At 38.9% G+C, this 26,051-nt stretch overlaps 1 protein-coding gene across 2 annotated transcripts in view; it reads left to right on the top strand.

Moving 5' to 3' along the window:
* The window catches only part of WDR20 (WD repeat domain 20), a 57,712-nt gene extending 39,177 nt beyond the window's left edge, over positions 1-18,535 (top strand). For both annotated transcript variants that reach the window (XM_060755164.2, XM_060755165.2), the window contains exons 2-4: positions 1,939-2,121; positions 4,657-5,937; positions 17,385-18,535. In XM_060755164.2, coding sequence (XP_060611147.1) covers positions 1,939-2,121; positions 4,657-5,937; positions 17,385-17,438 — 1,518 coding nt within the window. In that variant the 3' untranslated portion in view covers positions 17,439-18,535. The remainder of the gene's footprint in view (positions 1-1,938; positions 2,122-4,656; positions 5,938-17,384) is intronic.
* The last annotated feature ends 7,516 nt before the right edge of the window (positions 18,536-26,051 follow it).

Below are 26,051 nucleotides of genomic sequence, written 5' to 3' on the forward strand. Positions count from 1 at the left end.
TAGTGCAGTAGTTCTCAACCTGTGGGTCCCCAGGTGTTTTGGTCTACAACTCCCAGAAATCCCGGCTAGATTACCACTGTTAGGATTTTAGGGAGTTGAAGGCCAAAACATCTGGGGACCCACAGATTGAGAACCACTGGTTTAGTGGTATCTTCTCTCCCCCCCCCCCCCCCGTGTGTGTGTCAGTTTGTATGTACAGTGGGGGGGGGGAGTATTTAGTCAGATACCAATTGTGCAAGTTCTCCCACTTTAAAAGATAAGAGAGGCCTGTAATTGACATCATAGGTAGACCTCAACTATGAAAGACAACATGAGAAAACACATCCAGAAAATCACACTGTCCGATTTTTAACAAATTTATTTGCAAATTATGGTGGAAAATAAGTATTTGGTCACCTACAAACAAGCAAGATTTCTGGATCTCACAGACCTGTAACTTCTTATTTAAGAGGCTCCTCTGTCCTTCACTCATTACCTGTATTAATGGCACCTATTTAAAGTTGTCATCAGTATAAAAGACACCTGTCCACAACCTCAAGCAGTCACACTCCAAATTCCACTGTGGTGAAGGCCAAAGAGCTGTCGAAGGACACCAGAAACAAAATTGTCGCCCTGCACCAGATGGGAAGACTGCTCTTGAGGAGATCCACATGGAGGAATGGGCCAACATACCAGCAACAGTGTTTGCCAACCTTGTGAGAACTTACAGAAAATGTTTGACTTCTGTCATTGCCAATAAAGGATATATAACCAAGTATTGAGATGAACTTTTGTTACAGACCAAATACTTATTATGGACCAAATACTTATAATTTGCAAATAAATTCATTAAAAATCAGACAGTGTGATTTTCTGGATGCGTTTTCTCATGTTGTCTCTCATAGTTGAGGTCTACCTATGATGTCAATTACAGGCCTCTCTCATCTTTTTAAGTGGGAGAACTTATACAATTGGTATCTGACTAAATACCCCCCTCCCCCCCAGTATTTGCTTCATGGATCATATATGGCTGCATGGATCTGGACCAGACCTGGCTTACATACCATTCCTTATCCAACTTAAATAATTGAGAGGTTTATACTTAAAAAACAAAAACAAAAAAAACCTTTGGGCCCAGAGCTAAGGGAAAGAATAGGAACAAAGTGGGTTGGCTGTTGCTAGGTGTGATGGGACAGGAACAGAAGGAATGAAATTAATTGACTACTGCTAGATGGTATGTGTATGAGGAGAGAGAAGGAAAGTAGGCACAAAGGAAGGAGGGAAAAAAGAAAAGGAAGGAAAGAGGAAGAAAGAAGTGGAGGCATATGAGGGGAAGTAAGGCAAGAAGGAAAGAAAGGGAAAGAGAGAGAGATAAGGTATATGAGGAAAATGGAGGAAGAAAACAAAGCCACAAAGGAAATGTATACCTAGGCCAGTGGTTCTCAACCTGGGGTCCCCAGATGTTTTTGGCCTTCAACTCCCAGAAATCCTAACAGCTGGTAAATTGGCTGGGATTTCTGGGAGTTGTAGGCCAAAAACATCTGGGGACCCCAGGTTGAGAACCATTGACCTAGGCTATGCCTAGGTATATACGTTCATCAGTGTATATATTGCAGTGCTTTGCTTAAGTCATGCACTGTGTAACTGAGAAGATAATGCCAACTTTTATTATGGATCCTACCCTGGTTTCAGTTTGTATGTGCCAGAATATTACTCCCACCAGAAGAAAAATAAAAAGACTTGGAACATAATGACATATGAATGTATTAAAAATTGCTAGACTGTAGGACCTGATTATAAATTGTCTGCTTGTGTTGGCTTTTTCAACCTGTCTGCTCCTCAATTCTGATGCTATGGTTGCAACAACATTATACTTCTTGTTTTGTTGTAAATCACCTGAATAGTGTGTTGCTCATTGCTAATCTCACTTTTGTTTTTGTTTTGTTTTTGTTTTTTCAGGCTGCTGATTTGAGTAAACCAATAGATAAAAGGATATACAAAGGAACACAACCGACGTGTCATGACTTCAATCATTTAACAGCCACAGCGGAAAGTGTTTCTCTACTAGTGGGCTTCTCTGCAGGGCAGGTGCAACTTATAGATCCTATTAAAAAAGAAACTAGCAAATTATTTAATGAGGAAGTAAGTGGATGTCCTTATTCTTGGTGCATGCAAGCATACACATACTATTTTGTAAATTATCCATACAAATGTTAACTTACCTTTCTACTATGAGTCAGCTTGTTTGGTTGAAAACATAAAAGCCTCTTAATATAAGAAAATATAATAGAAATTATTTAAAATATTCAATAATAAAGGAGAATATGACAGTTTTTCCCTATTTCCCACTCTGCTACAGCAACATCATCTTCTAATCCTATATACCATATTTTCTGGCATATAAAGCTACTTTTTCACCCAAGAAAATCTTCTCAAAAGTCAGGGGTTGTCTTATATGCGGGATTTGTCTTATACGCCAGGAGTCATCTTATAGAGCGGGTGCTGAAACTTCCAATCCGGATTGGAGAATCTGTGGTTGCTGCTTATTGTGGGGGGAGCTCAAAAATGGAGGTGGCCATGTCCCTGCCGTATACAGCAACTGTATGAAAGCACTAAGGGCAACGCTGTACAAGTACGGTAAAAGAAAATCCATTCATCAGAATTCGTGGTCCTGATGGTGAGGTGAAGGGGCGCCTCACCGGGAAGGTGTAAGTGAAGGGTGGAGCAATCTCCAGGCGTCCGGGGCACCCAGTGTATGGAAAAAAAAGATAGAGTGGCTCTGGGCCCAGAAAAACACACCTCTTTTACCTGTCTGGCCCGTCCTTGTATCTTATTACCGTACCTCCTCCTCTGCCTCTCATATCCCGTTCCTGAAGACTGCAGTGAAGCAGTGCAGGTGCACATGTGCGAGATCTGAGAGGCAGGGAAGGAGGTACAGTAATAGGAAAATTACCATATTGAAATAAAATCTGGTGCTTTTAAAAATTTTATTTGGTGTGCGTTGGAAGAGGGGTAGTCTTATATATATGAGTATATACAAAACTATATTTTAACTGGAAAAGTTGGGGTCATCTTATACGCCCAGTTGTCTATATGCTGGAAAATACGGTGTTTGTGATTTGCTGTTTGATTAGATTTATACCTCCCACTGTTTTCTGTTTCTCTTTCTCATCTAGATAGGATCATTCTTTCTAAAAGATGATGCTTGTGTTTGTATCATTCATTCCTTCTACTGTAAATAATGTTTTGATTACAGATGCTTAATGAATTTTTAATAGTATATTAAGTATGATAGGTAAGAACTGTAGGATGGAGTTGTCGCATTTCATACTTCAGTACAATTTTTATATAGTTCTCGGGGGATTAATCATTTTATTAGCAAATTATTACCAGTTCCAAATAACTCTTGTTAATCAAGAGTTATATATTTTGGTGTAACCAAGTATCACCAAGTTGAAATAATCCAATATCATTCTCAATTGGAACTAGCATATTATTATTCTTGTTTATGCTGTTTTTTTTCTATTATTTATTCTTTCTATATGTATTTGTCCCACCTTTTCCCCAGCTCTGGCAGTAGTATTGCGTAAATTAATAAATTCACAGGCTACATCTCATAGTTTGTTTCCATCAGTGGTTCCCAACCTGTTTTTGACCAGGGACCACTCTCCAACATCAGTACCAAAAGGGTTACAAATCAATTTTTGGTCAACTTTAGATTTGGATTGGTTATTTGTATGCTGATTCAGAAAATTGCATTGGATAGACCACATCAGTTCTAGTTTCTTAGACAGAACATATGCCATCCAGTAGTCGTCCTCTGAAAGCTATATCTTAATAATCTGAAGTTGATGTGGTAGTAGTAATCTTTCGTGGGTAGTCAGTCTCTCCCCTCCCAGTATCCTCATTGCCTTGGCACTATAAGAGGGTTTCACTAGATCAGTCGCTCTCCTTGTAACAGTGTAGTAATGGTGCGACCTCAGGCCATATTTTCATCCATGTACCACAGGTTGGGAACCACTGGTTTACAGGAACTCATCAGAGGTAATGGAAGGTACAATCAGCAACTTTAAAATCTCTTCTGTCATTTAACTAGTTGCCTTGATGTATCGGGATACATAAAATATTGTTATCTATGACTGCTGAATTTTAATTTATCCAGATTTTGGATCTTTCCTCTTCTGCCTCCAGCCAAGTTTCTAAGTAGTATGTTTACACAGCGTGTAGTTATAAAAATCCATAAATTTCTCTTGCAGTAACTTCTTATTTTCATATCAATATATTATAATATCTACAGTGGTCCCATTACACAAACTTGCCAGTTATCTGCTGGATCTCTAAAACATAACACCTTTGTTTCAAATATTAATGTTCCTACTAATGCCTTAAGTTTTTGTTTAGATTTTACATCTCTAATCAGGTTTTTAATAGGTGAGTCTTTTTTCTTTACAATGTTTTGGGTCAGACTTTCCTTTTTTTGTTAAACTGTTAATTTTTTAAATTATTTCAACAGTTTAAACCAATGATTGCATTGTTAGTTCATATTTATATACCTCAGGAGAAGCCAACTTTTGGGCATAGTTAGAATATTTTAATATTTTAAGCACAGATACAGAAAAATGAAAACTGCAGCACTGAGATGGCTCTGATTTTGTACATGTTTTCTTTGTTTTTCAGAGACTAATAGACAAGTCCAGAGTAACTTGTGTAAAATGGGTGCCTGGTTCAGAAAGTCTCTTCCTAGTAGCTCATTCCAGTGGCAATATGTACTTGTATAATGTGGAACACAATTGTGGCACCACAGCCCCACACTATCAGCTACTTAAACAAGGAGAAAGCTTTGCAGTCCACACATGCAAGAGCAAATCGACGCGAAATCCTTTGCTTAAATGGACAGTAGGCGAAGGTGCCCTGAACGAATTTGCTTTTTCCCCAGACGGGAAGTTCTTGGCATGTGTAAGCCAGGATGGCTTTCTGCGAGTGTTTAACTTTGATTCAGTAGAGTTGCATGGTACAATGAAAAGCTACTTTGGAGGACTGCTATGTGCATGTTGGAGTCCAGATGGAAAATACATTGTAACAGGGGGAGAGGACGACTTGGTGACTATCTGGTCTTTTGTGGATTGTCGAGTTATAGCTAGGGGCCATGGACACAAATCATGGGTGAGCGTTGTGGCCTTTGATCCGTATACCACTAGTGTAGAAGAAAGCGACCCAATGGAATTTAGTGGCAGCGATGAAGATTTCCAAGACCTTCTTCATTTTGGAAGAGACCGAGCAAACAGCACACAGTCTAGGCTGTCAAAAAGGAACTCTACAGATAGTCGCCCAGTAAGCGTAACATATAGGTTTGGTTCAGTTGGCCAGGACACACAGCTGTGTTTATGGGACCTAACAGAAGACATTCTCTTCCCTCACCAACCCCTCTCGAGGGCAAGGACACACACAAACGTCATGAATGCCACAAGTCCGCCTGCAGGAAGTGGCGGGGCTAACCCAGGAAGTAATGGAAATAGCATCTCGACGCCTGGGAACTCTGTGCCCCCTCCTCTTCCACGATCAAATAGCCTTCCGCACTCTGCAGTTTCTAATTCTGGCAGTAAAAGCAGTGTCATGGATGGTGCCATTGCCTCCGGCGTTAGTAAGTTTGCAACCTTATCGCTACACGACCGGAAGGAAAGACACCATGAAAAAGACCACAAGAGAAACCATAGTATGGGACATATATCTAGCAAGAGCAGTGACAAACTGAACCTAGTTACTAAAACCAAAACAGACCCAGCAAAAACTTTGGGAACGCCTCTGTGTCCCAGAATGGAAGATGTTCCTTTGTTAGAGCCTCTTATCTGTAAAAAGATAGCACACGAAAGACTGACTGTGTTAATTTTTCTTGAAGACTGTATAGTCACTGCTTGTCAGGAGGGATTTATTTGCACATGGGCAAGGCCTGGTAAAGTGGTAAGTTTTAATCCTTAATGCTGCATCAAAGAAGTAGAACTTGAATAGGTAGTTTTTCTCAAAACATAACTGAATGTTGAATATAAATTTCTTTATGCTTAATGTAAAAAAATTATTTCCTCAGAGCCATACTTTTGGATACTGCATGCCATATTTCTGAACGATTTGAAGTGTCTGACCCGGATAAAGTCCTTTTGAAATACAGTTGCCTTCCAGCCGGAGATGTGTTGTGTATCCAAAGTGTCAGTGATAGTTTTCCTATATTTTCAAAACTATTTTTGTATAACATGTTTGAGACAAATCTAAAAACCAATTAGTGAGGGTAAAATTGTAAGGGCATTCAGGAATATAGTCTGTTCACAGCTTGGGTAGACTGTACCTTGGTATGGAATAACATGCATTTTGGGCAATTGAATTTAGAACACTTACTTGGCAGGAATCCATAAAGCAGGATGTATTTTCACTTTTTTCAAAAGCTAGTCATAGTACTGAGAACGTTTAATGCTCCAGTGATCATCAAGACAATTTGTAGTGTCTCCATTTAAAATTTGAATAAACTGGTATTAAATATGCACTGTAATATTCTGATTTTTAATATCAATCTCCTCCAAGCATTTCTATGTGCAGAAGTCATATTTTTAAAACGTCCCTGTGTGGAATGTACCTTGTATTATATTTTTCCATTCACTTTAAAGTACTTGTTAAGAATTTTTAACTCATCCATTTCCCATTAAATCCACTTAAATGTGGCATTCACATTTTCTTTTATGTTGACCACAGCTAAAATAATTATCTAATTATACCACTTTATGCTTGGTTTGTCTCAAATGCTCATTTAACAATGTGCAGTTCAGTGACCAAGATCCAAAGAAACTTGATGTGGCTTCTGCACACGCACTTGGGTCATTTTGAGCTCATCCTCCTAGAAGATGACTTCCCCATAAGCTACCCATGAAGGCTTTGGGGATCCTTGGCTTGAAGTAAAGATTAGCAGAGTCTGGTGTTTGTGTGGAAATGCTTTATAGAAGCACATGGGTATTGATAGATAAACCAGTAATGAGTCCCTAAAAGACTGACAGTTGTGTTTTTTTTAAGGTGTAGAGTTGCACTTTTCTTTTGTTCCTGAAAGTCAGCCCTGAAAATTAGTTGGAAAAAATGTCACTGAGAACTACTAAAGTGCACAGGTTTCAAAAAGCTATCCTACAGAAATTGAAGCCCATTATGACTATACGATCTAAGCTGTGTGGCAAAAATTTCAACATTTCACCATAAACTTATCAAATGTGTGTTTGCGATGTTGTATCTGTAGTATGCCTTAGACAATCCAGGGATGTGTGGCATTGCTTTCATGGATGTGGGGAACAAACTGTGAAGATAAACGAGAAAACTATATTTATTTATTTATTTATTTATCTGTGCTATAATTATGGAAATGTTTTATGGTTTTGTTCATTTTCCCAGAGACAGTTCTGAGAGTAACTTTTCAGATGTTGCCTGGTAGAAAAATCTCAATGCTCTGCTCCATTGCAAAGTAACTGAACTCTGGCCTTTGGGCTACTTCCATTTTTTATAAATTAAATATTCTGTAAAGGAATTGCAAACTGTATTGGTCAAACTCAACTTGTTTGCAGCAGCAATTTAATTTGAAATGGATTTCAAATATTTCAGAGATAGAGTATGCAGTACCAAAAGCTAGGATTTCTATATTTGGCCAATGCGGAAATCTTTAATTAAAGGTAAGTTTCATGCTGATGCTAATCACTAGACCATTGAAAACTAATATCGCACACTGATGTAAATGGCATATTGTTTAGGACGTGTTTACTTAGACTGGGTTTCAAATTGTTATTGTTATTGTTATTATATTACTATCTTTATTTTTGCAGTTGGTGAGCTCATTCAGCTGGCCTAAACTAGCAAGATAGATGCAATGTTTACAGGGCTCAGGCCACGGAAGTCTTTTTTTTTTTAACCAGAAATGAGTTAATAAGCATTCTTTTTATTTTATACAAGAGCACTTAACTCTACATCTATTTAATGATTCTTCAAAAACAGTAGTGGTAACATATTTCCCCCTGGGCTATATACTGCATTTTGTGTGGGTCTTACCTGATGTTTGAACCCATATTTAACTTTTAAAAATAATTTTAAGCTGCTACCTGTTTATGTTTTCATTTGTCCTTGAAAACCCTGAAAAATTGCTCCCATTTTCATCAGCAAAAAGTCTTTATTGCCTTTGCCAGAAGATGTCAGTTGTCTTTGCCATATTGGTTCAGTCAGGATAGCAAATGATATGTTTTCTATGGAATGGGATATTAGAATGGGGTTAAAATAAGCAGTAATAATCTGGCTGCTTACTTGCCTTGGCTGGAAAATCTAAATTTAGTTTCCATATCAAGAACTCAGAAGGTAGATGGATATGCTGCTAAATTGGAATAAAACTACATGCACTACGACTGTAGGAGGTCCTCTTAATATGCACTCCAGATCCTGAGATTCCTTGGGTTTTTTGTGGGTTTTTTGTCCCCTTCCAAGGTAAAATTAGACTACTTTAAAGAACTCATATAACACACCCCAATCACTTCATATGGCTTTTAGGAAATGTTTTTAAAAGCTTAAAGTGTGGTGTCCAGTTCAAAATGTGGAGTAAATCCATGTTGCATATTAAGCTGAAAATTTAGATCTGTGCTAATTTATAGGGCAACTCTTGGGGCCTTAAAGCTCCTCATTACTGACAGTATAAAATATTTGCTGTGCTACTGGTAAAAGTTAAACTTCTAAATTTTGTCCATGTCTTTGGCAATTATAACCTAATAGAGACAGCAGGAAGGCTGTTGAATATCTTTTGCAGGACTAGTCATACGAATGTTTCTGTTAGATGTTGCCTTCAGTGACAAAGCCTCGTCCTTCCCAAATCATGCACCACAACCTCTTTTAAGCTTAGGGAAACTTGGCACTAATTCTAAAGACTCACTGTAAGGATAACCCTAAAAAAAAGGAAGAGCAGGGTGTAATGGCAGCATATACCCCAGCAAACATGTTACCAGTCGTAGAACAAAATGCACATAACATTGATTATATTTATTTGAACTGTATTGTACAGGGAAAAAAAATCTAGTTTTTAAATTATACAGCATTCTTCAGTTGTCCAGTACCAGAAGTAATAAGACAGCATCCTGGTTAAATGAGTTCTGTATTTGCTAATGGTGTTTAACAGATATATTGAATTATTATATCTGGACATGTGTAAAAGACACATTCACTACTCCATTTTTGTGGTAAAAGGACATTTTATTTGTTGCGATTGAAGTATAAAGTGCTGTTGAATAATATCCTTATATCGTAAGACATAATATCTCATTCAGAGTTTGAGAACTGCTAAATCAGTCTTGAGGTTGGGGGCAAATGAAAGATCTTAAAATATACACTCCAGAAACAAACTTTTTCAATTCTTTGAAATATTGCCATACACAGTTATTACAAGGGATGGGAGCTAAAGGCACCTCTTAAAGAAGATGCCAAGTCAGGTATGGATCAATTTCTTCTTGTGAAGCATAGAGAGAGCCTTTTTTATGTGGGTCTTCAAACTAGGACGAAAAGGTCCTTACTGAGACCCTTTGGGGGGGGGGGATTGCTCTATCTGTTGGAACTCAGTTCTGTACTTAAAAATACTATATGCCTCCCTCCTATCACACTGAAGCTACTAAATTTGCATTTAGAATACTGCTGGCCTGCTTATGTTAAAAGAGAAAAAACCAGCTAATTTAACTGTCACACAACTTGTGTAAAGATATAAAGCCAAGATTTCTTTTCCTGCACTTATGGTCTGTATACATGAATTTGTTTTAAGGTGGACACATTAGGTGATACTGTACAAATTTGTAATGATAAAATGAAAAATCAACAGTAAAATTCATATGTATTTTCTTTATATACATCCATCTAATTTCTTGACAACTTGAATAAATTTCATAAGAGCCTTTCTGACAAATTGTTAAAACTAAATTGACTGTTGCAATAATGATAAAGCTTTAATAAGTATTGTTGGTATATTTATAATTTTAAGAAATCATGTTTGTTTCATACTGCTTATTTTTTAATATTTTATGTCACTGTTTCAGCTGAACGAACCCACTAAAATACTTGACATTACAGAATAATTTACCAGGGTTGTCCTCTGTATACTGACATTAAATAAAAAAGTGTAACTGAACTATAAAATGTAGATAACTGTCAGTAGTGCTTCTCATGCCTGAAATTGCAATGTTTTGCCACAGCTGAGACTCCTATGATTCAGCAGGCACCTTCTTGAACAAATAGCCACTGTGAAACTGCTGTCTCTGTAACTGCCGCTTTTATAAATGATTCTAAAGAATTATATATAACCTCTTGAGTATTTCATATCTATTTCAAATGGTGACTTAGAGTTTATACTTCTAATATTGATCCATCATCATGTATGCTGATTCAAACTGTGATAAAATCTATACTAGACTGTTAAATTGTACATAACTTGAAGAATGCATAGGGGTTTTTGCAAAATTGGTGTGTCTGTCTTAAATAAGGGAACAATGGGTTATGATGATTAAGTAGATCTATTAAAGAGCCATTGGAATGGAGAATTGATGCCTTTTGGATTCTACAGGAGCTCTTTCAGTTTTTTTTAATATTAGTATATAAGCACTGTGGGATTGTTCATCAGAATTAAGAAGGTGCATAAACAAATAATCCAAGATCACTGAATTTATATAGCCACACACCACAAGTATTTCTAATCATTTGTTCAGGTATTCTTGCTGACCTTGCTAGTATGTCTGAGAATATTCTGTTCCAAGTGCGGCTGGATTAATACATATACATCTGGTGTTCTTTTCAAAGGAAGAATTCAATTTTTACTTAAATGACAAGAATTTCCCTTTCTTTTTCTAATATAGGCAGTCTTCGAATTACAAATATCTCACTTACAAACTATTCATAGTTAAGAACGAGGGTGAGACAACAGGAAGTGAAAGAAATTTTCCCATAGAAAGGGAAATTCACTCCTGAGAGAGTTGGTCATGGGGAAAAGGTGTCTCAGCTGAGGCTTTCTCACCCATCCTTGTCTCCACAGCAACTCAAATTTTTCAAAATCCAATTACCATAGGGGCAGAAAGTGAGGTGCAATCTTCTTAATGTGATATCTTGTTCATAACTTGGGGACTTCCTGCACTTGTCTCTTGGTACTTTAGGAATTCAGGTGCAAATTTTCAGTGGGAAATTGCATTGAAATGCACAAACTGTGCAGGGAGCCAAAGGACATTCTTCCTGAAGAGCTCATAGGTGTTGCTGTTTGGTTGAGTTATGTGACCTTTACTCTGTGACAAGAGCCAGACCATTTTTATTTTCAAATCTCAGTTCAAGCTTCAGCCATAGTGTAGTATGAAAATTCTCTGTTCCATCATCAGTTTTAATCCTTAAATGGATGGTCCCTAATCTTGGTCACTGGGTGAGCTTGGAGAACTTCTACAACAAAGGAAAACAAGGCAATTCCTATAAATATCTCCATTGTGCTTCTGAATTCTGCTAAAGTGGAAATCTTTAGACCTTTGTTTGATTGCTTATATGTAAAGAATAGAAACCCTTTCATTCTACTGGGTTAAAACTAAAATGTGCATATATATGTTAACCAAGGAAAGTTGCGTAAGTGAAACCCATCTAGTTTTTGAAATATTTTTGAGTGTGCTAAGGAAACACCGAGTCTATTCTTCTGTATTTTATCCAACAATATAAATCCAGCAACTGCTAGGTGATATGTAAGCTCTGGAGTGTACAACTAGAAGGAAGAAAGTAAATGCAGAAGATTTAATCTTAGCTGATGGAGGTGTTGTGTGTTGTTCTCATCTCTGGTGCTGCCCACTTTCTATTAGTTACTGATAGAGCCTAAAGATGATTTTAGTGCTCCAACTTAGATATTTTAGGAAAAGTAGGAGAAAGAATCCAACAAAAGTCAAGTATAACAGTGGTTTCAGCTTATTTTGCAGTATAGCAGCTTAACTGATGTTTGTATCTTCAACTTTCCAGTTAACCTTTGAGGGCTGACAATACAGATGTGAGGTATTTTTCTTCCATAATGTTATCACACCATTCAAATGCTTCCAAGTTACAGTTGTAAATAATGAGAGAGGAACATCAAAAAAGAAGATTCTAGTTCTACCTTCTTTGAGAATATGACCAAATCTTATTCACAGTGGAATACTAATGTACCTTTGATATAACAAGCTGATAAAAGGAGCCAGGGTGGTACAGTAGTTTGAGCGTTGGACAATGAAAACAGAGTTTGAATCCCCGCTCAGCAATGGAAACCCGCTCAGTGACTTTGGGCAAGTCTCATTCTCTTGGCTTCCGAGGAAGGCAAAGGCAAACCCCCACTGAATTAATTTTGCCAAGAAACTCCCTTAATGGGTTCACTTTTGAGTCAGAAAGAACTTGAAGGCACACAGCAAAAGCTGATGAGAAAGTTGCCCTCTTCTCAGTTTAGAAAAATGTGTATTTTCACCTGTCCAATCTGCTTTAAATTTCAGAATATTCTGTTTCAAATAGATCCTCCCTGAATTAGCTTTCCTAAAGTAGCTGAAATGTTTAACTTACTACCTTTGCAGCTGCCCACATCACTTTTGTTTTTGAAAGAAATATTTAAGACAACTAAATAGAGTGTTTAGGTAGCTTGCATAAAGATATGTCTTGCAGATTCTCAAGTCGCTCCTGACATGAACAAAAGATGTAGAATTTCCATAGGTTTTGTTAGTGTGGGAAGAAATAAATTTTTCCATAACACTTGAGGGCAATTGAAATATATTGACTTCTTTCTTACATCAAACTTATCCAATATTGAATATATATTTAAAAACAAAATCGTCAGCATTGCAATAAATAAAAAATCATTTATTTTTAGTTCAGCATCTCAGGAATTCACAGGACAGTATAATCCAGGCGCAGGTGAAACCATGATATGTATTGTCAAAGGCTTTCATGGCCTGAATCACTGGGTAGTTGTAGAAACCATTATACTATATGACAAATGTTAAATGTTAAGACTTGGATTCAACAGAACATTCAAAACGTTTAAAGAACAAAATGCACTAAAGGCCTTGTTAAATTACACTTTCTTACAACAGACGTCACATTGCAAGGTTTTCCATATGGATTATAGTATATTTTGCTATTTGGCTAACAAATTAGTCATACTGTCTGACTACACACCAGCTACTTAAGGCTATAGAGGTACAAGAATGAGCTGGACATCCAGGTTTCTGCTGACTTTGAATCTCCGTGTATTTGTTCAGATACATCTTGTCTCTCCCAAAGCACACAGTGGAAACAAAACGTATTAAAATGTTATTGAAGATTGCTGAAGTTCTGCTAAATTAACAGTTTTGTCTTGTATAAAATTACTTTTGAACATGGAAACTTTAATAATTGCTGTGGCACTAATAGTAGTCACTGGCAGCCTCTTTCTACAAAACGTCAGAGGGAAACAAACTTTTTGTAAATGATTTCTGGTAGTAGAGCTGGGAGAAATTCACAATAGGAATACTAGGGGAAATCTTATTCTGCAGAGTCACAAGGATCAAAATATTACAGTATTTCTTACATTGCAAGGAATGTTCTCCGTTTTACTCTTTAAAAACCTTGTAACATGCAGTGATTCAGTATGAGGAGGTGAATAACCTAGAAGTTCTAAGAAATCAGAGCAGTTAGGTGAAATATGATTTTGATGGCGTTCATTGCCAAAGTTCTTTGTTCCTTCTGATACATGTGAGAAACAGAACACCATGCTTATCTGGAAAATACACATTTCCTCAGTTGTTCCAGTCACAGAATTTTGTATCTCTTGGTGCAGAAATCTGACTTAAAACTGGAAGGCACTAATGGACCAAACAGATCTGCAACTGGCACATACAAAAGATAATACACAAGTTTTGTGCACTTGCAAGATTATGCTTCTTACCAATATTTCAGGATTGTTTCCAGAGAGATAATTGGAATTTATCCTCCTTAGCCACTCTGGCACTTCAGATGCTTATTTGAAGATATAGCCATATATGTGTGTTTTTTGTTCAGCACTGCATTTGTACAGAGCAGTGTTTCTCAAACTCTTCTCCTCCAGATGCTTTGGCCTTCAACTTACCAGCTATTAGGAATTGTGGGAGCTGAAGTCCAAAACACCTGGAGTAACATAGTGTGAGAATCACTGATATAGAGGTACGGGAAGTGGAGGTGCAAGCATTTTCCACTCAGGTACTGAAAACTGAATTTAGTACTGCACTACCATACCTCTCCTGGTCCCTGGGAGCCATTGGAACGGCTACTTTCATATGGTTAGTTGGTGTTGGATGAGATAAATCATTTGTAAACTAGCCAAGCAAGGCATTTTTGTTTTTGCTGTTTTATGTAGGTATTGTCTTAATTGGGGGGGGGGGGGGGGGGAGAAAGAGAAAGAGTATGGTAACTATTGGCCTAGCTGTAATGAGGAAAAATGGTCATGGAACAGTAGAGTAGGGAAAACTCCTCAGTGATGCCCATCCCTTGCACCCCAGAAGCCTGCTGCAGAGGTCTGGGGAAACCTACAGGGCTATGTTCTGGGTGAAACCCAAGAACAACTCAGGGTGAGCAGAGAAAGTTTCGTCACGATGGTCCTGCATATAATCCATAACAATAGATTATAGTAGAATATAAAATACCACAGAAAATAACCTACATTTTTTACTACAATGGGTTGTCCTGTAAAAATGACAACATACCACTATGTGAGTTGCTTAACACCCAAAGCTTTCAGCATAATATACACAAATACAACACAGTGAGATTTGAATTACAGTGTGAATTAATCAGCCTCTCTTTCTGCCTGACCTCATGAAAGCTATCATAATGTATATCAACTTTAGATATAGCTACTGCTGCTTGTCTTCTGCTTTCGCATTTCTCATGCAATTCTTATTCCTGCTATACTCTTTTTAAAAGAGTGAATGCCTTCCTAATGACTCCCTTAATTCAATTCAGCAATTATACTCATTAATCTCTAGGACTAAAAGCTCTATTCTGGTCTTCCAATGTATTCTACCTTAGGCAACACTGATTGTAATGGCTGGAATTCTATAGTGACAAATAGCTTGCAGAACACGCTACCTTGGAGAGAGGCAGCTACCTGTGTGAGGAAGAGCAGCAACAAATGGCAGTGGGCAAAACTGGCCACTTGCTACACTTGCTCACTGCTGTATGAGGGGAAAACAGGCATTCAGCGTGGATCTCCTAAAACAGGGCTAATTCATCAATGGCTGCTTCTTTCCTGAATGGTTTCTTCTATGGAGTCTAAGGTTTGACTTCGACAACTGCCTACGCCCCAAGCCAACCCCTGTAAATTCCCTTGACTCCAGAGTCCCGCAGAACCAATCATTGAGGAAGGAAGTAGGTAGAGACATAGGCAGCTTGTGCTGGGGGGTATGCTAAGACTGAGTGTTCTGCTCCATCACAACTGAATAAGTTCTTAGTCACAGTATTTTGTAAATAGAGAACTTAACAGTTCTTGACTATATGAATCTAAAATTATTATAGTGTGCAACAAATTTTAATGCATGTAGGCTCTGTGTCATTTCTTTGCCTCTGCAAGAAACTGAATAAAACATTTTAGTGTAGAGGTTTTCAAGGGACAAAATGGCAAAGCAGATTCTAGAGCAGGCCTAGGCAAACTTTGGCCCTCCAGTGTTTTGGACTTCAACTCTCACCATTCCTAACAGCCTCAGGCCCCTTCCTGAGGGGGAAAAGGAAAGGGCCTGGGACTGTTAGGAATTGGGGGAGGGCCAAAGTTTCCCCATGCCTGTTCTAATGGCTTATCTTTTCCAATGCAGGGACTCCTTGTACATCTTTCTCAATTCAAGACTAGGGAGTCTGCTTTTGTTCTACCTCAGTGTTTAGGTCAGAGCTAGAAAGAGCTCCTGTAGACTCTTGAGGATGTAATTAATTCTGCATTACAGACAGACTTGGTTCTTGAGCTTGACCAACATGACTTGCTGGATGTTAAGGTAAGAAAAACAATTTGGAAAGTATTGGAAGGCTTTCCTTCTCTAGATGCTTAGAACAAGTCTGTTTTTTTAGTGAATTCTAAGGTGAAATGAAATGGCTTGCAAGATGGTGATACAGAAACCAAATTTCTTCTCACCACTTCTAAAGGCTGTTTTGACAAGCTTGGCAATAAGCCATAGTTGCGTCCTAAAGTTGTATACTGAAAACAAAACAGCTGATAGAGCTATGAGCTCTCCATTTTAAACTAAAAGCCTAAACACATTAATTAGGAAGTATGGACTGTGACTAGAGTTCTTATTTAACCTTTGAGGTTGGAAGGAGATCTAGTTAAAAGTAGAGTGAATTCCTCACAAGGAGATACTCCCTTCCATGGGATTTTCCTTGAGTTGTCAGAAACGACTGACACACAAGACTTGCTGAGTAGAATCATAGAATCAAAAGAGTTGGAAGAGACCTCATGGGCCATCCAGTCCAACCCCCTGCCAAGAAGCAGGAATATTGCATTCAAATCACCCCTGACAGATGGCCATCCAGCCTCTGCTTAAAAGCTTCCAAAGAAGGAGCCTCCACCACAATCCGGGGCAGAGAGTTCCACTGCTGAACGGCTCTCACAGTCAGGAAGTTCTTCCTAATGTTCAGATGGAATCTCCTCTCTTGTAGTTTGAAGAGAGTAGTTCTCTACAAGTTGGGAAGGTTTAATTGTTACTCATCTTTTATAGAAGCAGTTTTATATCCAAGAAAAAGGTCAAATTGACCTGGTATATATAAGGAAACTGAGAAAAACTTGAGATTGCTATTTTAGGTGACATGCGGAAATCTATGCCGCTCAATCTAGAAAAACTGGTATACTGTATGTTTGCGGCAAATAACACCAGTAATTCGGAAAGAATTTTCATCTTCGTAATAGAGATTCAAACACAGCCTGTAGCTCATTGGCCTTTCCTTGGTGTTGTGAGGCCATGGATAAAGAAAAATAACAAGAGGTTCTGTAAAACACAAACCAGACTTAAATAACTCAATGGATTACTGCTCTCTTTATCAGGTTGAGGATGCTTCATACATCTGGGCTGAACTGTAGTCCATGGAAACTTAACACACAGCTTTGATTCCAAAGGACCATTGGATTGTTGTTTTTTGTTGCAAAAGAATACAGCTTTTCCTCTCTTCAAATCCTAATGATGTGCTAAATAAATATTAGAAATTACTTTAAGCCAAGCTATATGAGAGAGTGAAATCATTCTTGCAAGGCTTTCAAATAGTGTGTTCTAAACCAGTTAATACATTCAATAGACAATTATGCCATCTGCTAACGTTCTGCAAACATTACTGTTTAGAAAACTAAATGTTGGGTTCTCTTGCTGGATTAATGTAAATTGCTTTGTTTGCAGGGTTTATTGCCATCTCAAAACCAGGCCAATTCTCCAAGTGGAACTGTAGTATAGCCATCACACTCCTGCTAGCAAATCTTTGAACACAGAACAAGAAGTAATGGCATTGGAATCTGGAGCTGCCGTTGAGCCAGAGAACATCACAAATTCTTAAAGGCAGAGTGTAAACTTGGGAGTTATGTGAATCACATAGTGTTTTACTACAAAATAATAATAATAATGTAATGAACTCTTTTTAAAAGCTAATATTTTTAGGCTGCTCATCCAAAGAAGAATTTTGCTTTAAAAATGCTTCTTTTGGTGCTGCAATTAAAAATAGTAAAACTTTTTTTCCAGTTTCTTTATACTTCTCACTGTAATTGAATCATATACGTAACATACACATATGCGTGTAAAATAAAAATGTTTCTTAAATTGAAGTATAATGGTGTTATAAATTAGAAATTCACTGTTGAGTTTTTTGCACTGATTTTTTTAAAAACCAGAGATGGTTAGCCTGGAATGCTATCATGGGAAATGAAAGTCATTCCTTTCTGACTTCGCAAATGTAATTCAGGAAGATGGATGCTGCAATCGTAGGTGTTTGTTTTTTTCTAAAAAGATTGTTTGCACTTAAATAGCTTAATGCTAATAGAGAATTACTTTTAAATGGGTGTTTGGACACCTTCTAAAGCTATGTTATTGAAAGAAGAGATCCTTTGTATCTATTAAACATTTTATTTTAATAATGTTTTCAGCTACAATCAGTCTGTACTATATATGTATATAATGTAATTCAGTGATTGGGGGAAGAATCAGTCATGACACTAGTAATTTTATCATTTAAGAAAGTGATATTTCTAATTCAGAAAAAAACATTAAACTATCTTGAATATACGGTTTTGTTTATGTTCTGTTTAAATTAAATCAACTTTGATGTAACTTTTTGAATGTAATATTTTTGGTATGGACATGGTTTAATCCCTGTGAAAGATTTACTCCATTTGAAAAATACTCAGGTCAGATTCACTACCTATTGAGACTGGATTTACCCCTGCACTTTATTCTAAAGGAAAGTTTCTTTTTCTTCCACCTCTATGCTTTGGAACACTACATTAATTTCTAAGATATGTCTAAGTTTTTAAAAAATAAACAGTGGTTATTTAACAGTGCTATTAGCTGTTTTCGTATATTAGGAATATATAGTTTAGCATCTTTTAATGGCAGTATACAACTGCGGGTATTAGTTTAAAATCAATGTTAACACATATGTGTGCTACACATTCTGCAAAATGCATCAACAATACAGAATAATGTGCCAAAGTAAGCAGTGTTTTAAAAATAAATGAATGCCTTGTGTGGGGAGATAGATTTGAAAGTCTACACAACCTGCTGCTTATTTACTATTGAAAACATACTAAAGATTGTAAATTCCATCCAGTATTTTTGATGGAAGAAAAGCAAGAACTATGGGTATTGGGTCCATCTATCACAATACCAAAAACGCTATCGGTCTGACTTGCAACAAAAGCGTGTGCCTTAGTTTGTGACTTCTTCATGGGATGGAAACTTGTTTCTCCTTTTCTTCCATCTCTGTCCATTGCCTAAGCACATCTGTGTAACTAGGAGGAAAAGGACTGCCCTGAAGTCTTGACATTGCTGTTGAAAAGAAAAAATCTAACTGTTGGGGCTGCAGTTCACAGGTTACGTTTGGTTGTACAACTCCATTCTAAGGTTTGAATTTCTTCAAAACTGACTAGTTGAGAAGGACTGATTCTTTGTTTTCAGTATTAACAGTGTTACAGCTATTTATGCTTCTTTGCTGAATCTGAAACTCAATAGGTATAAATTTCTAAGAGCATCTTCATTACATGGGTATGAATCCCATTTTGAACACAATGTTTCAGAAGCATGTAAGTATTTATTCTTTGTGGGGTCTGTGAAAATTGCACATATTGGTTTCACTGCACATGCGTAGCTTTTCAGAACATTCTAGAGCTTTATCATTGAAACATTTTGGTGGAGGCCCCGCTCACACTCCCCGAGTACTATAAAAGCCCATGGGAGGGCCTGAGCCTTGTTTCCTTTTTTCCACCGCGATCTGCAGCTGTTAGCTAGTAGCATTATATATATCTGTCAGTACTGAGGGCTCAAGATCACCTCAGTGAAAGCCACCCTTCTTTGATACCAAGAGCTCAAGATGAACTCGGAGAACGCTGCCGCTAAGATGACCACCATTCCCTGTGATACCGATACCACTCACCATTAGCAGATTGTTGGACCTCACAGTCCCTCAGCGCACCTAGGGCATCTCAGTACCACTCTTGGTCACAGTCACTTGACCCACGTGCCTATTATCCATATCCAGACTAGGGCTATCCTGCATACCTCTCCTGCTTATGCAAGGTATGGCAGATGTTACCATGCAGACTGTTACCACAACGGAACAAATCCCTGATTCGGGCTCAAGAAGCCCATCGGTTCCGACTGCCATAGTTTCTCGCCCTCTCAAAGAAAGTCTCCCACTTCTACCTGCAGTAGCCTCTGCAACAACGCGTGCTCAGTCCAGTCATGTGGCCCAGCCCCAGCTAACCTCAGCTCTCCCTAGCAGGAAGGCAAAGAGGAGCATGATCACACCTACTCCCCCAACACCTGGGCTGCATGTAGACCCAGAGCCCGAACCCCTCCTCAGATGATTTCAAAAACTTCTCAGCCCTCATCAGGATGGCAAGAGCCCTCAATTTGCCTATCCCACAGCCCACAACAGTGGTAGACGACCTCTGCTTTCCTTCCTCAGAGCAGCAGACCTCTACAACTACAATATTGCCCCCACTACCTTACTTGCTCCAATTAATTAAAACATCTAGGGTGTCTCCTACCCTGTTCCCGGCCACTCCAAAAAGAACAGAAGGCCTATATTGAGTGGACCTTTCTTCAGCTTCCTGGTTGACCAAACAACCCAAAGCTAACTATAGTCACTGAAACGCAACTACGTCTCTCCCAAATAAACCAAATTTCACCTTCAGACAAGGAAGAGAAAAAGCTTGACACCATGACAAAAAAAATTATTTGCAGGTTGCCTCTTTGCGCGTATGGTGCACTATGGTGTCTATATGAGTGTGTACCAAAACTTCCTATGGGGCAAGATTGCACTATACCTGGGCATGCTCCCTGCAAGCGAACAAATAGTAGTCAAGGCATTCAAGCAGGACCCTTGCTCACTAGTGAACTTGCAAAAGGAGCTTGCCAAAAACACCATAGACTGCCCCAGCAAGGTCCTTACTGGGGCAGTAGCCTTACGACGCCATGCCTGGCTTCGGGCATCGACTCTGTTACCATCATTGTGTATATTTATAGAAGACCTGCCTATGGACGAAGCCAGCCTCTTTTAACCTCAAGACTGATTTCTACCTCAAACATAAGCATAAGATGAAGCAGACCGCTAACAAATGCCTGGGAACTGATAGCACTGGAGAAGGCCCTCCGAGTATAGTTGCATCTGCTCACAGACCACGTCCAACTGATAACAGACAACACAGCTGTGAAATGTAATATAAACAAACAAGGAGGAACCCACGGCAACCCTGGTTTGCCCCTTTCCTATGGGCATCGAAGGGCGAGCACCTCCACCTGAGATCCAGCCCTGATCACCTCACAATTCAGAACGGCCTCATTTGTCATCCCAATATGACGTCCCTCTGCCTAACAACATAGAGGATCAGACCACAGCCTACCTCTCTGATGCAGTCCAATGAATAATCCAAGCAGCTCAAAAGGTCTCTACCAAAAGAGCACATAACTACAAATGGTCTTGCTTCAAAGAATTCACCCAACACTTGGGGCATGACCCCTTCACAGCCCCAACTTCTACGGTACTTATTGGCACATCTTTCCACAAAGGGCCTCTCCCTGTCATCTGTCAAGTGTTATTTTGCGGTGCTTCCCTGGTATAGCAAGATGGGACAACTATCCCCTTTCCAGGACCCCTTGACACAAGTACTCCTTAAGGGATATAAAAATGTCCATCCACCAAGCTCCCTGCCCCCGCTGGCCTGGAGCCTGGAACTTGTCCTGTCACAACTGTAGAAACCACCATTCGAGTCAATGGCTTCTAACGATCTTCCTCACCTTTCTTGGAAGAGCGCATTCCTGGTGGCCATCACATCAGCCAGATGAGCCAGCGAACTTGCAGCTCTCCAGGCAGATGCCCCTTACATCTGGTTCCATGAGGATAAAGTGGTTCTTCGAACGAATGTGACTTTACCCCTAAGCTAGGATCACATTTTCATATGTGCCAAGACATCACTCTACCTACCTTCTTTCAGAAGCCATCTTCACCTCTGGAAGTGGCCCTCCACTCCTTGGATGTTAAGAGGGCTTTGGCATTCTATGTACACAGAACAGTTCCTTACAGAAAGTCCCTGAGACTTTCCCTTAAATATCAGAAAGATGCTCTGGGGCTACCAGTGTCCTCCCAATGCCTGGCTTCTTGGGTCATCTTGACAATCTGCCTTGCCTACCACCTGGGAGGTCAAGACCTGCACACTCAACCAGATCATTGTCCACCTCTTGGGCATTCTTACAAGGTGTTCCTGTTGAAAACATTTGCAGAGCAGTAACATGGATGGCGCTCTCATTTACTGTGCAATACAAATTGGACATCTTCCAAAGAAGGACACTGCCTTCAGCAGGACAATTCTGTTCTCCTGTGTGGCATGACCTACCTCCAAGATTAGTAGCTTGTCAGTCACCCATATGTTCACAGACTCCACAAAGAAGTAGGAAGGGTCGCTTACCTGTAACTATATTTCTTTGAGTGGTAGTCTATGAAATTTGTACAGCCCCACCCATCCTCCCCTCTTTTATCATACCTTGACACCTAAGTTACAATCTAGCAGCCAGGAACTGAGGCTCAGTCTCACCACAGGCTTATACAATACTTGGGGACTATGGGTGGGGACTCCACCAAAATATTTCAATGCTTAAGTTCTAGAATGGTCTGAAAAGCTGCACATGCGCAGTGAAACCCATATGTGCAAATTTCACAGACTATCACTCGAAGAAATACAGTTACAGGTAAGCAACCCTTACATATTACCCTTGGATATATCCAAATGACGTTTCTAAATTGCAATCAAGACATTTTAATAGGTTTGCGCTGGGGAAACTGCACTTTTGAGACACCTCTTTCTCACCTGTTAAAATGCGAAAGGAAAAAGAATAAAGGGATTATTTCAGTTTGTAGCAAGCTATCCTAAATCCAGGTTCTGTGGACGGCTCTTTCCATCACTGAAGATATCTGAACCCTTCAGTATTTTGGGGATGGTAGAAATATTTGTTGCTATGTTGCTCCAATTCCACTGCAGCTATTTGCACCATCCAACCATTGGCTCTGTATGGTCCCCAGGAAGCAGTAGCCACCTCCATCTAGTTTTCCGGTGGCAAGAATGAAATCTGATTCCCAACCTACTGTAATCATTAGCCTATTTAACCACACCTGACTTTATTACATATCACTTAAATACAAGATTCTGGGTTTTTTGCAGTATTCGGATAACAGGTGAGTTTGCATAACTATCCACTTCAAAAGTTAACTTTTCTGTGTTTTCATGTCCTTCTGCAGGCAGTTCCTCAAGAAGCTTCATGAGCAGTTGTCTCAAATCATAACATACAATTTAGTATTGGTAATCTGCCTTGAGGCACACTTCCTTCTAACAAGGAATCTGTGTCCATTCCTCAAAGCACCTACTTTATCCAAAGTGTGATATGTGAAAAGGCAGCTGTATGAGGAGGCTAGGGACAAATATTTCCTTTGTAAAGGTTTAGCCACAGAATGTAATCCTAAAAATACGGCTTTTGCAAAAATTAATTCTTCGCTTTTTGATACATAGACATGACTGCTTGGTGAATTTCTGGATACACCTATTCCATTTCCCTTGTGCTATATAGACTTGTCACGAGGTCTGGGAACATATTAAACTAAAAAGAGTGCCTGTAAAAATAATGAATGTCTTTGATAACTCAGCATGACAGGTGGCGGGGACGGGACGGGGGGGGGGGGGGGAGCTGTTCAAATAAATGAATTTGAAGCCCTGTCGCAGGTAGCCCACCTCTGTCTCATAAAACTAGATCTTGGTTGCTATAAGGACTCAAGACCCTAAGCTTATTATCTACCTCACTCTAAACCACATTGTTATCTGCTCTTGCAAGCACTGTCCAGGATATTAAGCAGATAAAAAGGTCCTTTCCCATCAACCCATGACTTGAAATTATCTGCACAGGAAATACCAGGAACAAATGTAGTCCAACTTACACATTTGTTCTGGATCCCAAGTTCTCCCAAAGTTCTCAATCTGAAATCCCTCCAGATGTTAACAATGTAATGAGCAGCTTCAGAATTTTGAAAATTTGGGGTTATGTCTTAATATACTGTACTTTAAATTGCTGTGTTTTAATATTAATATCATGTCAAAGCAGATTTTGTGGTATAGTATGAGTTATCATATTTGTTAGGACTATTTTTAATAATAAGTCAACCAGAAACTACATTTATTGACATCTACCAGTCCCCATGGGTTTTGGTTAACAGAGTCTGCTGTATTTTATATATATTTTTGGGGGGAGGGGGTGTTATCAAAAAATCTCTGAGCTGAAAAGCTCAAAGGATTCAGGGGGATCCTATAGACCAGACCTGCACAAGTTGTCAGTGTAAAAGGGCCAACATTAAGTAGGCTAAGCCCCTGAGGTTCCAAATAGTTTGGCACCTCACTTTCCAAGTAAGGTTATGATTAAGATTGTTGTGTACCTTCAAGTCATTTCAGACTTTGGGCAACTCGAAGGCAACTTTAACAGAGTTTTCTTGTCCATATTTATTCAAAGATGACTTGCCTTTGTCTTCCTCTCAGGCTGAGATAATGTGACTTGCCTAAAGATACCCAGTTGGTTCAAAGCCACAATCCAAGGTTCAAACCAATAAATACACTGCTGATTTTCTTCCCTCAGTTTCCTGCCTTCCTTCCCCCCCCCTCCCCATTCCTTCTATTTCTCCTGCTTCTTTTTCTTTTTTCTTTCTTTCTTTGTTCCTTCCTCCCTCCCTCCTTTTCCCCTCAGACCTCCAAGATGGATAGGAAGGAAAAGGGGGTGGGCTTGGCAAGCCGCACCAAGGCCTTATGAGGGCCACATGTGGTCTGTTGGCCTGCTCTACACTACTGAGTCCCCTCAAAGGGCCACATGGATCGTAAATAATTCCTATTTCTGCTTCAAAATATTCAGGATTCCCGAGTATTTCAATTGCATTATAGTTTACCGATAGCAATTGATTTTTTAAAGCAAAAATATCCCCGAACGCAAAATATTTATGTTCATTGTTTTAACAGCAGCATGCCCAGTGTTATGTGTCTTGACATTCTGGATTAAAGGAATAAACTTTAAAAATACTGGTGTTTGTAAATGCTTTGGCTGAAACTACTTATATTTTTAGCTCTTGATCGTTGCAAGAATAGGAAGCATCTGACATTTTATGCCCATGATTCATATTGCTCTGTGTGAACAGGCCATGGTGCTGGAGGAAGGAGGGTGGAGAAGCATTTTTCATCACCTCCACCATGAAGTGCCTCCCTCAATCTGCTCTGGATGGTCATAACAGTTGTGGAGGGAGGAGGACGGGAATAAAAAAACAAAACCCTTTCCAACAACAGGATTCTCCACTGGCTCTCGGTCCTTCACATAAATATATAAGAGCTTCTATTTGCCAAAGGACAAATCTGAATTCGACTCACAATAGCATCTTGCAGCTTTATCCAAATGTCACTCTGAGATAATTGTTTCTTCATGCACAGAAAACACATTATTTCTGTACTGTGAGATTTGCATGAGCAGATGCCTCTTTAATTTGCCTACAGCTTTTCTGCAAAATATGCCCCTGAAGCCTCCAAGCTACAAGGTAAGATTTTAGCTATTATATCATCTGTCTGACTGCTCATTTTTTGGACTCTGGAAAAATCGTACAGTCATGATTCCTTGACAGGCTTTTCTTCTAAGGTTTCTGTTGCTGAATATAAGAACTAGTCAATGCAGCATTATCTGATAAGATTCTCTACTCTGATGAACTACCTTGTATCATTAATTTTTTTTAAATCACGCTATTGATCTTTTTTCACAAAGAATTCACTTTGGAAAAGGATATCTTTTCCAAAGAGCACAACCTATCCAATATTGATGGTTTCTTTTCAAAAACCAGACATCTAAAAATGAATCTAAAGGCTTTTTTGTTAGTAACTCTGGAAGATCAACTTTTAAAAATGAAAGGGGTCTTTTGTAGAGCAGTGGTTCTCAACCTGTAGGTCCTCAGATGTTTTGGCCCTCAACTCCCAGAAAGCCTAACAGCTGGTAAACTGGCTGGAATTTCTGGGAGTTGTAGGCCAAAACACCTGGGGACCCATAGGCTGAGAACCACTGCCTTGGAGGCTAATTTAGAGAATGAAGTTGGTAACATAACCTTTCATAGATGAAGTCTGCATACACAAGTCTACTCAAGTTTATGCTACCAACTTCTTTCTCAAGTGAGTATCAAAAATCCCTTTGCATTCTGATATTCCAGACTAACATGGCCATGTCTTTGGATTAAAAAATAATGTCTTTACAGGAAACTATTTCTGCCCCAAGACTACTTTCATATATTAGTAAGTT

Source organism: Anolis sagrei, chromosome 1 (genome assembly GCF_037176765.1).
Source record: "Anolis sagrei isolate rAnoSag1 chromosome 1, rAnoSag1.mat, whole genome shotgun sequence".
Lineage (NCBI taxonomy): Eukaryota > Metazoa > Chordata > Lepidosauria > Squamata > Dactyloidae > Anolis > Anolis sagrei.